General features: G+C 45.0%; 1 protein-coding gene across 3 annotated transcripts in view; it reads right to left on the bottom strand.

Annotated features, from left to right (window-relative positions):
- The window catches only part of SRBD1 (S1 RNA binding domain 1), a 257,032-nt gene that overhangs the window by 76,785 nt on the left and 165,630 nt on the right, over positions 1 to 14,617 (bottom strand). For all 3 annotated transcript variants that reach the window (XM_045011858.1, XM_045011857.1, XR_006578521.1), the window contains exon 18: positions 13,349 to 13,431. In XM_045011858.1, coding sequence (XP_044867793.1) covers positions 13,349 to 13,431 — 83 coding nt within the window. The remainder of the gene's footprint in view (positions 1 to 13,348; positions 13,432 to 14,617) is intronic.

Genomic DNA, 14,617 nt, shown 5'->3' on the forward strand with positions numbered 1-14,617 from the left:
AGCACACAAAGTCCGTAGGCAAGGAGAACAAATGGGAAAGAAAATCATCCACCTATCTTCCAGGGGAAAGAGAAAACCTCCCACTTTCCAGAAGGCAACCAGCTGAGAACCTGCTGTAGCTTCAATGGAACTACTTACTGTAGTCACTAAGTTCTATAAGATTGGACGCACAGATTTTAAAAGTAGGTCAACAGCCATATTACAATAATTTGGACAGGACATTGGAGAATATATCTCCCATTACCAATTAAAGAGGAAGCAAATCTTAGTGAAACAGTGTTCCTTTAAGTTTCAAGAAAATGGTCCCAAATCTCTCTATGTGTCAAACTTTATTTTAAAACAAGCTAGGCTGTATGATATCCAATTTAATTTGGAATGGTAAAGGTCATAGATAAATATTAAATGCAAAATCAATAAAATCAGAGGAAAAGTGGGAGAAGAAGAGGACAAGAGGGGAAGAAACAGCATTACCATATTTTAAGCTCTTACTATTAAGCATTCCAATTATGCTTCATAAAACCCTCCTTTGATCAGTACCCTCCAGCAAGACATGAGAACTACAACAGGAATTAGCTCAACTATTTTCCCTTAAGGAACCTGCTAAGAATATCATTCACAAATTTTATTTGACACAAAATGTTCCAGTTACATCTGGAATCAAGCATGCTCTCCTTCTGCAGGTTTGAGAAAAAACTATTACTTACCTTTCTGTAACTGTTGTTCTTCGAGATGTGTTGCTCATATCAGTTCCAGTTAGGTGTGTGCATGCGCTGCATGCATGGAAGTTGAAAACTTTTTCCCTAGCAGCTACCCATCAGGCCAGCTGGGGAGCCCCCTGGAGTGGCGCCGATTATGGCATTCTATATAAGACCCTGCTGGCTCAATCCCCCTTCAGTTCCTTCTTGTCGGCTCCTCCGACAGAGGGGAAGGTGGTGGTGGGGGATGGAATAGATATGAGCAACACATCTCGAAGAACAACAGTTACTTATTCGAGTGATTGCTCATATCAATCCCAGTTAGGTGACTCCCAAGCCTTTCCTCGGAGGTGGGGTCAGAGTCAAGGAACTGCAGATTGAAGAATCGCTCGGCCAAAGGCCGCATCATCCCGAAAGTGCTGAATGATGGCATAATGGGATGTGAAGGTGTGAACCGAGGCCCACGTGGCAGCCCTGCAGATTTTCTGGAGGGGGATGTGTGCCGGAAAGGCAGCAGACTATGCCTGAGCTCTCATGGACTGAGCCGTAACAGAAGGGACATTTGCCAAGCTGTAGCAAGTATGAATACACCCGGTGAGCCACGAAGATATTCGCTGAGAGGAAACGGGAGTGCCTTTCAGCCGCTCCGCGATGGCAACAAATACCTGGGTTGTTTTACGGAAGGGCTTTGTTCGGTCTATATAGAAGGCAAGTGTCCTTCTAATGTCCAGAGAATGGAGACGCTGTTTCTGAAGGTCAACATGCGGTTTTGGGTAGAAAACCGGCAGGAAGATATCCTGGCTCACATGGAAGTGGGACACCACTTTTGGCAGAAAGCCAGGGTGGGGTATTAGTTGAACTTTATCTTTATGAAAAACAGTATAAGGCAGTTCACACGTGAGAGTCCGTAGTTCAGACACCCGACGTGCGGAAATTATGGCCACTAGGAAGGCAATCTTCCAGGAGAGATAGAGAAGTGAGCAGGAGGCCAGCGGCTCGGAAGGAGGGCCCATAAGGCAGGAGAGGACCAAATTAAGGTCCCATGCAGGGACGAGTGGCTTCGTTGGAGGATGGACTTTCTCCAGACCTTTGAGGAAACGCCGCACGACCAGGTGTGCAAATACCAAGCGCCCGGCTGCACTTGGGTGAAATGCAGAGATGGCCACAAAGTGAACCTTAAGGGATCCAAAGGCTAGGTGCTGATCCTTTAAGAATATCAGGTAATCCAAGATGCACGGGATTGAAGCCTGGAGCAGTGACACCTGCCACTGAGCGCACCAGCAGGAAAACCTCTTCCACTTAGCTTAGTAGATAAGCCTAGTCAACAGCTTGCGACTTTCGAGGAGCACACGCCTTATTGAGTCCGAACAGGCGCGTTCAGCCTGGTTCGGATCCTCCAGGCCATGAGGTGGAGCAACGGAAGGTCTGGGTGCAGGAGGCAACCGTGGTTCTGAGAGATGAGGTCGGTGCTGAGAGGGAGACGTAGGGGAGCCTGAATTGACAGGTCCAGCAGGATTGGCTACCAACACTGGCGCGGCCAGGCAGGTGCTACCAGTATGACATCCTCCTGGTCCCAGTGGACCTTGAGGAGCACCTTGTGGACCAGTGGGAACGGTGGAAAGGCATAAAGCAACTGGCCTGACCACGTGATTTGGAAGGCGTCCGCTATCGAGCCCGGGCTGTGACCCCAGAAGGAACAGAAGGTTGGGCACTTCCTGTTGGTCCGCGAAGCGAACAAGTCGAGTCGGGGAAAACCCCAGATGCAGAATGGCCGTATCGACCATTCATGTATGAGAAAACGCCTGCTCAAGCTGTCTGCCAGTACGTTCTGGACACCTGGTAGGTACGAGGCTTGAAGGGTGATGGAATGGGCTACGCAGAAGTCACGCAGAAGGAGGGCTTCTTGGCAGAGTGGCGATGACCGGGCTCCGCCTTGACTGTTCAGGTAGAACATGCCCGTGGTGTTGTCCGTTAGGACTGCTACACAATGGCCCTGCAAGTGGGGAAGGAAGGCTTGGCACGCAAGGCGAATTGCCCTGAGCTCTTTGATATTGATGTGCAAAGACAGCTCGCTTTCATGCCATAAGCTCTGCGTTGCTAGGCTCCCCAAGTGGGCCCCCCATCCCAGGGCAGACATGTCTGTAACCAGGGTCAAGGTGGGTTGAGGGGGATGGAACGGGACTGCAGCACCCACCATCCGAGGATCCAGCCACCAGCGCAGGGAGTTGTGTGCACGCTTTGGGACCATGAGGACCATTTCTAGGCTGTTGCGTCCCGGTCGATAGGCTGACACCAACCACGTCTGCAGAGGCCTGAGTCTTAGCCTGGCGTGTTGCACCACGTAGGTACAGGATGCCATGTGACCCAGCAACCTGAGACACTGCCTGGCTGTGGTTGTGGGAAACTTGCAGAGGCTGGTAATCATGCTTGCTATAGCCAGGCGTTGGGCCTCCGGGAGGAAGGTCCTCACTTGGTTTGCGTCCAGGACTGCCCCGATGAACTCTATTGTTTGAGCAGGGGAAAGGACAGACCTGCTGACGTTCGGCATGATGTCCAAGCGACTGAACATGTCCGTGGCCAGTAGTAGTACTTGAGACCTGACTTGTTGGTGAGACAGGCCCCATATGAGCCAGCCATCGAGGTACGGGAAGACGTACATGTGGTGTCGACCAAGGAAAGCTGCCACGACTGCCATGCACTTGGTAAAGATGCGAAGGGCTGTGCACAAGCCGAATGGGAGGGCTGTGCGTCTTGCTCACCACAAAACGGAGGAAACGTCTGTGAGACGGAGTAATTGAAATGTGAAAGTACGTGTCTTTCATATGGAGGGTGGCATACTAGTCTCCCGGATCCAGAGAGGGAATGATAGTGGCTAAGGAGACCATATGGAACTTCAGGTTGACCATGTGCTTGTTGAGCTCCCTGAGGTCCAGAATGGTTCTTAGGCCTCCCTTTGTCTTGGAGACAAGGAAATAACGGGAGTAGAAACCCTTGCCCCTGAGCTCCTGAGGCACTTCCTCCACTGCCCCTAGGGCAAGGAGGGATTGTACCTCCTGGACGAGGAGTTGCTCGTGAGAAGGGTCCCTGAAGAGGGACAGGGGAAGGAGATTGGGAGGGCGGGATGAGATGAAAAAGGATAGAATATCCTGTCTGCACCGTGCGGAGGACCCAGCGGTCCAATGTAATATGGGACCAGGCATGGTAGAAACAGGATAGATGGTTCAGAAAGGGATAACTGTCCGGGGTGAGAGCTGGTAGTCCGTCCTCAGGCGCACCTTCAAAAATGGCGCTTAGGGCCTGGGGGCGGCTTGGATTGCCCTTGACCCTGTCCAGAGGGAGGACAAGATGGTCTACGTTGAGAGTATCTGCTTCTCTGATGAGAAAAGTCCTGCCTGGGTCTAGGTGAGAAGGGGGGTTTTGGGTGGTTTGGGGTTTGAACGGCTTTCTTTGATTAGCCGGGATATGCATACCCAAGGATTTAACGTGTTTCTTGTGTCCTTTAAAGTATGTAGGCAGGAATCATTTTACTCCGCAAACAGGCCCTGACCGTCAAAGGGGAGATCTTGGATGGTGTGCTGAACCTCCGGCGGGAGTCCCGAAGACTGGAGCCAAGCGTTCTGCCTCATGCTGATGCCAGAGTGTGTGCAGCCGCGTCCGCAGCATCGAGGGAACCCTGAAGGAAAGTCCGAGCAACCAATTTACCCTCCTCAGCAATGGCCCCCAGTTCTGTACGAGCCTCTGCTGGGAGAAGATCTTGGAATCTGAGGACCGCAGACCAAGAGTTAAAATTGTATCTACTGGTTAGTGTTCCGTAATGAGAGACCCTCAGTAGAATAAACCTTTCTTCTGAAAGGGTCCAGCTGTTTAGCGTCCTTTGACTTGGGAGCAGGTCCTTGTTGGCCTTGCCTTTCTCTGGTGTTCACCGCGTCCACTACAAGAGAGCATGGAGCGGTGTGGGTAAAAAGATATTCATAGCCCCTGGTGGGTATTTTCTTTCCACCCCTTTGGCTGTGGGAGGCATGGAGGCCGGGGTTTGCCAGGGAGTCTTGGCATTAGTTTGAATGGTCTTATTCATGGGAAGGGGCACCCTGGAAGGCCCTTCCTGGCCTAAAATGTCCACCATAGGGTCCTCCTCCTCCACAACCTCCTCAACTTGGAGGTTCATATTAAGGGCCACGTGCCTAAGCAATTCTTGTAGAACCCTAAAGTCCATCGGAGGTGGGCCAGACGTGGACGTGCCAGCCACAGCCTCATCAGGTGAGGACGAAGACGACTCCACCGGAAGAGCTAGAGCAGAGATAGTGTCTTGGTCAGCTGTGGGCAGCTCTTCTTGGGCACCTGGGTAGCCCCTACCATGGGTGCTGACTCAGCAGGTTGGTCCGGGTCCGGAGGGGGACAGCTGAGGGTTGCCTTGGGAGGTCAGGTGTCCGAGCGTGACAATGGTCAGGCAACCGGAGTGGCACCCTGGGCCTGGTGATATGCCCAGGGAGTCCAAAATTGCCACTGGGGCTGCCAGTTGGGTGCTGGGGGGTCTTGACCGAGGCTTCCCAGATCCGACCAGGGAATGTCATACTCCTGAAGCTCTCCCCAACCTGCCAGAAGGAGATTGAGATCACAACAGTCAAGGAGGAGCAGTGCGAGAATGGAGCAAAGGGGGCACCAAGTCCCTTGGCAGCCGCGGTTCATGCGGAGATCGGCGTCGCGAGGCTGATTGTGACTGGTGCTGTGGTGGAGAGTGGTGCCGCGCTTGTGAGTTGTGCCGTGAAGCGAATTGGCGTCAAGCCGTGGGCCAGTACTGTGGCGACAGTCTACGCGGGGATTGGTGTTCCATACGGCATCGGGCCGAACGGGGCTGCGAGGTCACTGAGCGTGACCTGGACCTCGAGCAGGACCATGTTCCAGCAGTCGACAGCGACCTCGAATGGGAACGGCTCCGAGGGTCAGCACTGCGGGACCAGCGCCGCGAGTCTAACCAGTGCCATGAGTCAGACTGGTATCTGGAACAGTGCCGGGACTCGGAGCGGCGCCAGGACTCAGAGCGGCATGGAGATGCTGGTCTGGGGGCTGACAGTCCGAACATTGCCAGTTTGCCCTTGGATGGTACCGGGGTGATGCTGGGGCCGGGGGCACCGGGATTGTCATTTTGATAAGCCCTCTGGCAGCCTCGAAGGTATCTGGGGTGGAAGGCAATGTAATCTCTTCCACTTGCACAATCCCTTGTGCTCGGCTGTCTTGCTGCTCGGTCGGGGCTGGAACAACTGCATCGGCCCTAACGAGAGGTCCTGCCAAGGCTTGTTTCTTTCCAGCAACCGGGGAATGGGAACGGTGCCGAGACAGGCGTTTCTGGGGCCAGGGAGATCGTCAGTCCCGAGGTGGACGCAGGATCTTCTGTGGCGCCGTAATCAGTACTGCCTGGGGATCACTGCACACCAAGGCACTTGGGCCCACGTCTTGAGAGGGCCGCAATGCAGACTCCATGAGGAGTTGCTTGAGTCGAATTTCCCTCTCTCTTCTTGTCTGGGGCTCGAACGCCTTACAGATTTTACACTTGTCAGCCTGATGGCCCTTCCCCAGACATCTAAGGCAGGAGTCATGGGAATTGCCCATAGAGATGGGCTTGTTGCAAGACGTGCAAGGCTTGAAGCCCTGGAGGGCATGCCCCAGAGCCCCGCAGGGCAGTTGAGTGCAGTTGAGAAACTGCCCTCAACTACTAAACTACACTTAGCACAACAGAGAAAACACTTAACGCTAACTATTAACAATTAACTACAACGGTAACAATTAAGATAGGCTAGGGATTAGTGGAGCACTTGAGAAAACAAGAGACCACTGTTCCAACAACCATCACGGGCGGTAAGAAGGAACTGAAGGGGGATTGGGCCGACGGGGTCTTATATAGAACGCCATAACGGCGCCACTCCAGGGGGCTCCCCAGCCGGCCCAACAGGTAGCTGCTAGGGGAAAAAGTTTCTGACTTCCGCGCACGCAGTGCGCGCACACAACTAACTGGAATTGATATGAGCAATCACTTGAAGAAGAACTATACATTTTTATGGAATGTTAATGTGTAAGAGATAATTTTCCAAATATGCTAAACAGGAAAGAAGCTGTAGTGTAGAACAAGAGGATAATATTATGAAGATTTTTACACCCTTAAAACTGTTTCAATGGCTGTAGATCAAAATTCAGTTTTAAATGTAACCAGGGCTTCATCCGCTAATTGCTTTGAAGACTAGGACCTTGAACCAGCATTGGCAGCTGACTAGGAGCCAGTGGAGAGACTTGAGCACAGGCCTAAGCCATGGACTTGTGCTCACAGTGGCCTGATGTGGAGAATGCAGACACATTCCATACCAGCCGGAGCAAAGGCATTGTTGTCACATTCAGCTAGGAGATGGACAGGAATTCACCAGAGGAGACAAAAGTATCCGCCAAACCATACCACTGCCTTAGCTCCTACACTACTCTTCTGTGAGGGAAGCTTGTTGGCTAGTAGCTCCATTGGCCATGTCCTCACCTTCTTCCCTGACTCCTCCCAACTTCCCTCTTTGCTCTACCAGGGAAAAACACACTGGGCAGAAAGACAGATCTTCTCTATGGAATACTGATGGCTCACAGTCCTCCTGTGAGCAGTCTTTGCAAACTGAACCTTCTCAGCACAGTGGAGCTGAAGTCATTTCACAGGATTAGGGATCTCAGAATCACAGAAAGAGGGTGGGGTGAGGTGGAATTTTACCTAGATAAATTATATTTAAACTCACAACCAGAGAATCAGAGCAATTTCTTATATCCATTGATAAAAGTATTCTTACGGTAGCCCTCTTCCCTGTTCAATAAGAATGTCAACAGTCCAAATGCAATGCATAGTAATATTACCAGAATTCCTTTAAGCACTGGAGCTTAGCATAAGGCATATCTATTCTAGCCCAGCCATCAATGGAACTATCCTGACATGTTTCCGACCATGAAGCTTCACATCCACAACCTAATCCTAAAAGACTCTTAAAAAATTAGAAAAGTATTTTTCATAATAATAAACTCAATTATGTCTACAACAATTTTCAGAGAATTCTAGTCAAATGGAATTTTGGTCCTACCTGTGCATTGCCCCTCTAGAAGAAGCTATAGAAATCTGAAAGTTGGTTTGCTTCTCCTCTTATGGTTTATGAGGTAGATGGTAGGAAACTTTAGCATCTTTTTCTCCTTAGCTAACATAACCTCATTTACCATCCAGTAACTTTCCTAACAGCACTAAAATTTTGAACTATAATGTAAAATGAGAATAAAGCAGTACCCAAGGTAGGATTTCAGACTGTTTGATTGTCTTTTAGAAACACAATTTACAAATCTATTTTCTGCTTGAGAAGCTCCAACGATCTGGAAACTGATATGTCTAGCAGTACCCAATATCCAGACAAAATAGGATTTATCTAGGGAAGCTAGCCAAGGATCTACAGCAAGGACACTTGAAAGCTGTCTCAGAGAAAGCTCCCGCACTCAGACAAGAATGGCACATGGAGGGGTATGTTGTTCAATAAATTTCTTCTACTGAGGCAGATTCTCTCTCTGCCCAGGAGGAGACCACTTTACAAGAGGAGTGAGATCTAATGCCTCCTTTTGCAATATATAATTCTTTAGTGGGGGGGGGGGCAGGGAGGAGGGGATAGCTCAGTGTGGGAAGAAGGGTATAAGAGATGGTGACCTCCACAGCACCTCTCCACCTCCCATCTCTCTGTTCATGACATCAACAAATTCCTGAATGGCACTGAACTAAGGGGAGGGGTCACAGACTGGAAGGGGACATAGACTGTGAAATGTGCTGCAGCTTATAGTGCGACAAACCTTTTGCTTTTAGGTTCACTTGCTTGTTAAAATTTAGGGATTAGCTTGCAATTTTATCTTTTTATTTCTTTTGTAACCAATTCTGACTATATGCCTTATCACTTGTAACCATTTAAAATATGTCTTATTGTAGTTAATATAGTTGTTTTAATGTTTTATCTAATCTACTAAGTGTTTGGTTTGAAGTGTTTGGGAAACTTCACTTGAGGCAACAAAGCTGGTGCACAATCATTTTCCTTTATTGAAATGACAAACTTACTATGAGCTTGTACTGTCCCGGGGGATACTGAACAGTATAAGACACATTTCTGGGGTAGAAGGCTGGGGCTAGGAATATGCGGGTGTTGCCCTGTATGTAATTCATGAGTGGCTTGGACAGAATTCATGTATTCAGCTGGGAGTGCTTTTACATGCTAGTGACTGTATGAGCAGGACTGGGAACAGTGGCTGTTCACAGCAAAGCAGTGTAAAAGGCACCTCTGGCTATAGAGCTGAGGGGACACAGCAGTTCAGCAGTCCACGTCATACCCTGGGGAATGTCAGAGGTGCGTGATCCAGTCCATTTAGCAACAAGTGAACTGGAAGCAGTCCAAATATAGGATAAATGCAGTGAGACCATTAATTCAACTCTGTAAGTAGGAGTGTAGGTCTAATGACATCTCAGGAATGCCAAGCCCTTTCCCTATCAGAGGACAAGTAGAAGCGAGACAAATATCCAGAATCATGTCAGGCCTTTAAGAAGTTTTCAGGGGAAGTGCAATGAACTGGCTTTGTAACAACAGGTTTGTAAGTTGGGGCATGAGAATGGGGAGCATAGGTGATGGGACTGTCAGCTGAGTACCACGTACAATGGCCTGCCAGGCCACTCAGAAGTTACTAGAAGGAACATTCCTCCATCTGTTTTCACTGTTCATAGGACCTTTAGGATAAGCAGAAAGGAGGGGAAAGACAAACATAAGGGCTACTGGCTAGCTGGTGTAAAATGCGTCCATTACCAGCATACAGGAGGCTCTGAATCTGGTGCAGAATTTTGGCAGCTTGCCTTTCTGTGGAGGTACAAAACTATCCATTTAAGGTCTCTTGCAGGTCATGCAAACTGAAATTGAGTATATCTTATTCAGAGACCATCTCTCAGAACTTATGGTTTGACAACTAAGCAGTTTGCCTGCAAACAGGGGTCATGCCAGGTAAGTTGCTGTTACAGCTGAGATTCTTCCTTTTCTTTCTAAGAAAACACTTGCCTTTCTAACATTCTGCTCTGGTACGCTCCTGGCAATTAATATAAGAGATCACCACAGTATCAACGGATGAAATAAAGGCTGGCTACTTGGAGACCTTGTTCTTAAACTTCACCTTTCATTCACACCTGGTCATCAGGCAGATAGAGCACTAGCGGAAACGATATGGACAGATGGTGCCTACCTTTCCCCATTCACCACTTAATGCTATTGTGATTAGCCCCCACCGACCTACATGATTGGGTCAAATCCCTCCCAGTGTGCCATAAACTGATTATGCCTGTATGAGGGGCCTCATTGTTTTAAAGGTATTAATATCCAGCAGCTCCCTTTCAATTCACTGGGAGTTACTGAGTCCTCAGCATTTTTGAAAATCGTGCCGAGATTTACGAACGTAACCATGGACTTAAAACTCTAAATTTAGGCACCCAGTTTAGGAAGTCTTGGTCAGGATTTAACTGGGAGAAATCACCAGGGTTGGCCATAAGTATTTTGCCTGCCAAGGTAGAAAACATTTTTGCCACACCACCAGAAGTGGCTGAACAAAACAAAAAACAATTAAAAACAGCCAGTCAATTAGTGGAGAAAGGGGTGAAAAAAGGCAGAGTGACACAGTGGTGTGGCACACCCACATAAGCTGGGGCTTATGGTAATAGCACAGTTGGCCCGCCCCTGGAAATCACACTGAGGGACCAACCTGCTGATATTCTCAATTTTGAAAAACATGCATGAAAATTCTTAACTTTCATTTATGATCCCCCTCCTCTAGTAGCTGTTCTTCCTCCACGCCAAGGGAACCAAACCTTGGATTTGTTAACTTTCTGGACACACTAGAGAGCTCATTTTGGAATGTGGTCATATAAAGGGGCTATCATAGGTTTATTGTTATAGTGGGTGAATAAAATAATGTTCTTTGTCAGAAGTCCATTATCTTTATGTATGTTGATATATTTCATCTTAGAAATTAGTAAAAAAACCTAGCACCAAGGACAGGCAAATGTAAAATAACCCTTAAAATTATTTTGGATAAGATTCAGTTCTGCATCTGATACATTCTTTATTGAGGAACTATATCCTACAATCACTCAATGATCTAAATAGATCTTTTTTCATCTCTAACTGCTAAGATGTAAACAAATAACTGTTTTCCCCAAAGGAAGACGAGTCATAATAGCTTAATATTTTCCCCCTCACAAAGAGTTCTGTTGCCCAAAGAACAGCAAAACTTTGAAACATGGTAATACAATTTGTTTTCAAAAGTGTCACAGTATGCTCGGGTAACTCAAAATTCCTTTATACCAATGAACAAGCATCTCATAGCTTATGGGCTGATATTTTCATTTAAAACCTTCTGACAGGAGGTTTATGTACCTAAGAGTATTATTTGCACCACAATGTGACTTAAGTGCAAAGAACCAGTGGGAAAACTCGCAGTGTCCTGCCTGAATTGCAGTTGCTATTTTGAAATCCCCTTCTTCTAAAGTTTTAAATAATCATTTAGAACATGAGCTACGATTTTAAATCTTCAAAAGTACTGCAGTGGGCTTACTGCACAACATATATGTTGGTGGTAGCAGATAACGTGTGCATATGCAGAGCCTTTTAGGTGCTGTGATGTGAGATCTATAAATTCACCACATGTTTAAAGGGATGCTGTCAATTGGACTTTTTTTAGAATTAGCCAATTGCAAAATATCAGTTTTCTGATATAGTCGCCTTCAGGTCTCCAGTAGTATATTCTGACTTTTTATTTAAAAACGATAAAGGGAGTAGTTACTCTTTTACTGTGTTTATTAAGGGTCTTTAGGTGGTCTCAAGAGCAACAAAACAAAACATGCTGCAGATCAGCCTTTCTCCTTTCGCTCTGTGCAAACACCTGCTTTGCTGCTGCTGTAATTATAAGCACCCTTGTGAAGAGCTTTGGGTGAGTGTGCAGATGGGCTCCTCACAGAGCAGTGCACCACAGAGATGCAACTGAGGCCAGCAACTGAGTGAAACTTACTATCCACTAAGTGCTATCAAATACACACAGCAAAATTAAAAAGAGGAAAAGTACCATCTCCTCCTAAGGTTACTTACAACAATAATTGATACAACATTTTAAGATGAAGCGTGATTTTCCAAGTTGATAGTGTACACACACTTGTAGGTCAGATAGCCTCGAGGCATAGTTTTTAGAATTTTATAATGGATTCAAATTACATGTATATATACACCTTATATGATACATCATCATAGAATGATCAATTCATCTCTTTAAACCCGCAAGGCACAGCATCAGAAGTGCAGGTTAATATGCAACTTATTTTAATAAGATTACTAAACTTCTTTTCCTATTAATCAACAGCAAAAATAAAGCAACTATCAGAAAGATACTTTACATTGCATAAGAAATGGATGCTTTTAATTTGCACTTTATGTAAGATTATAATGAACAGGACTGATATCAACCAACCAATTTACAAGAAGGATCTTTACTATATTTATTACATTAAAAAACAGTCAATCAGAATCCCAGTTATTCTTAGAATTATAGTATACTTTATCTAGAAAAGTAATTTCTAACAACAATGGCACAGTGAGCAACCTTCACTAGATGAATTGTTGACCAACAATCTTTTGCAATAATACATGTTACTGGATACATCTCTCTTATTTTAAAAAGAAAATATTCAACATTATCATGAACTTACCTGGATGTAAAGCTACGTGACCTCTGAACAATATAATTAAATACAGTGTGTTTTATTTCTTCAAACCTTTCAGCTTTTACTTCTGCTCCATCTCCTGGATTCATGAAAGCACCTCTGTTTAAGAGAGCACTTAAGCACATGTTTAACGTTCCTTACACTTTTGGCATTTCTCTATTCAAGTCACTGGGATTTAAACAAGTGCTTAAGTGGTTTCCTCAATTGAGGGCAATACTTTATATTTATTTATATTATATGTAGTACTTACAGTGTGTTTCTGTGTAAGACAGACAGGCAGATGCAATAAAATGACAGTCACTAAACTACTTCTCAATAACATTAAAGATTTAAAAACTATTTAAAACTAACTATTGCCCCCTTCCCCCAATAACCTCAAGAAACCCACAAAACTATATAAGAATTGTCAAACATTTTCCAGTTCAGCTTTCGTAAATGAAAGAAAAACTGAAATCAATGTTTTTATTACAAACAGTAAGGGAAGAAAGAATGTAGATAATGGCGCCAACCAATGGCTTCTAAATGGAGGATCAATATCTCATACTATTTTACAAAAAGAAATAAAACCCCACTGCTGTAATGATGTGAAAGAGATCACATCATTACAGATCGGGTTACCAGTTTCAACTGATGTTTTAAACAGACTATAAATCTGGCTTTAGCCATTTCTAAATCTAAATCACAATTGTTAAAGCCAGAGAATAAAAAAATCCATACAACATAAATATTGAGTACCATCCCATCTATTCCACACAAATCTTTTAAAGTAGACACATAACTAGTTGACACTTAATTACAAAGCAGTGTTTTTGTGTTGCACTATATCATGTTGAATTACTAGATTAAATGATCTGCATTACCTTACCTGATACATTCCAACTCCAATGTGCTTGGGCTCAATTTTCACTAGCTCAGCTAATGGGTCTTGTACACGTCTAGCTATGGAAACTGAAAAATAGAAGTAGAAAACAACTGTGGTTTTATGTAAAGAGCAGCACTGCATAATTACTTTTGTTAGTATTTTTCAGTATTGTAGATATTTAATCTCTCTTTTTTTGCCTGGAAAAAATCCATGTGAATGCCTTAACTGAGAGAAAATGTTTTATTACAAATGAAAGCAGCACAAAGTTATGATCAAGACACATTCTTTTCTCAATCTTTTCCTCATTGTTAGAAATATAAGCGGAAATCTATACTTAATGAACTTTTTTTTTTATAATTCAAAGGCCTAAAATGCACACATACCACTGCATCTCAATGTTCATTTTCATAGGCCTACTAGTTAGCTGGCTTTTGAGTCTAGTTTCAATTAGTCTGAGATAATTACATATACAGATGAAAAGTTTATTTTTATATAACAATGATTTCATACTAAAAATGAGAGTACGACATTTTCTGTTACTAAGTTCTGAAATTTCCTCAGAATCTGAGTTGTAGAAATTTAAATGACATTATTGATGTTTGTAGATATTTGTCATAAAGTGAAAATTTAACTCTGGTTCATTACATTAGTTCTCCACAACATAAAAGTCTCATTGTACCCTGTACATCTATAGTTGAACTATCTATTAATTAAATTCTAAATGATCACTTTGAAAATGTACTGGGTAGCAATATCAGGATATTTTTATACAGCAACTGTCAACCTAAAAACCACCCAGAGAGTATTAAGTAACATGTACACAGAAAGTATCATTTTCAAAAGAGCCTAAGTCACTTAAAAGTCCAAGCCCCATTGACTTTCAACGAGACTTAGGCTTAAACTGGAACTTTGGTGTTCCAGAAAATTTTACCTAGCATCTCAGTTAATTTGATTTAGTGCTGATTAAGTACTGATTCTTGATTGAGAATGCCAGGCTGCAAATCAAGAGACAGTACAGAGGACAAAACTGGCTGCCACTTTTATGAAATAACTAATTGCACACAGGAAAGAAGATCTTACCAAACTCAAGCTCTCTCCATTTGTAACCTGGATACCTGGTCCATTGCTGGAACCTAAGAGGTGATGTTGCAGCCAGCCCCTCACATATTGAGCTCTCAGGGTTGGCATCTACTTACAAAATCTGACTCTTGGGCTAACTACGCAGACATTGCTCCCTCCCATTCACAGCAAACAGAAGTCTTGCCCAATGAA

Source organism: Mauremys mutica, chromosome 3 (genome assembly GCF_020497125.1).
Source record: "Mauremys mutica isolate MM-2020 ecotype Southern chromosome 3, ASM2049712v1, whole genome shotgun sequence".
Lineage (NCBI taxonomy): Eukaryota > Metazoa > Chordata > Testudines > Geoemydidae > Mauremys > Mauremys mutica.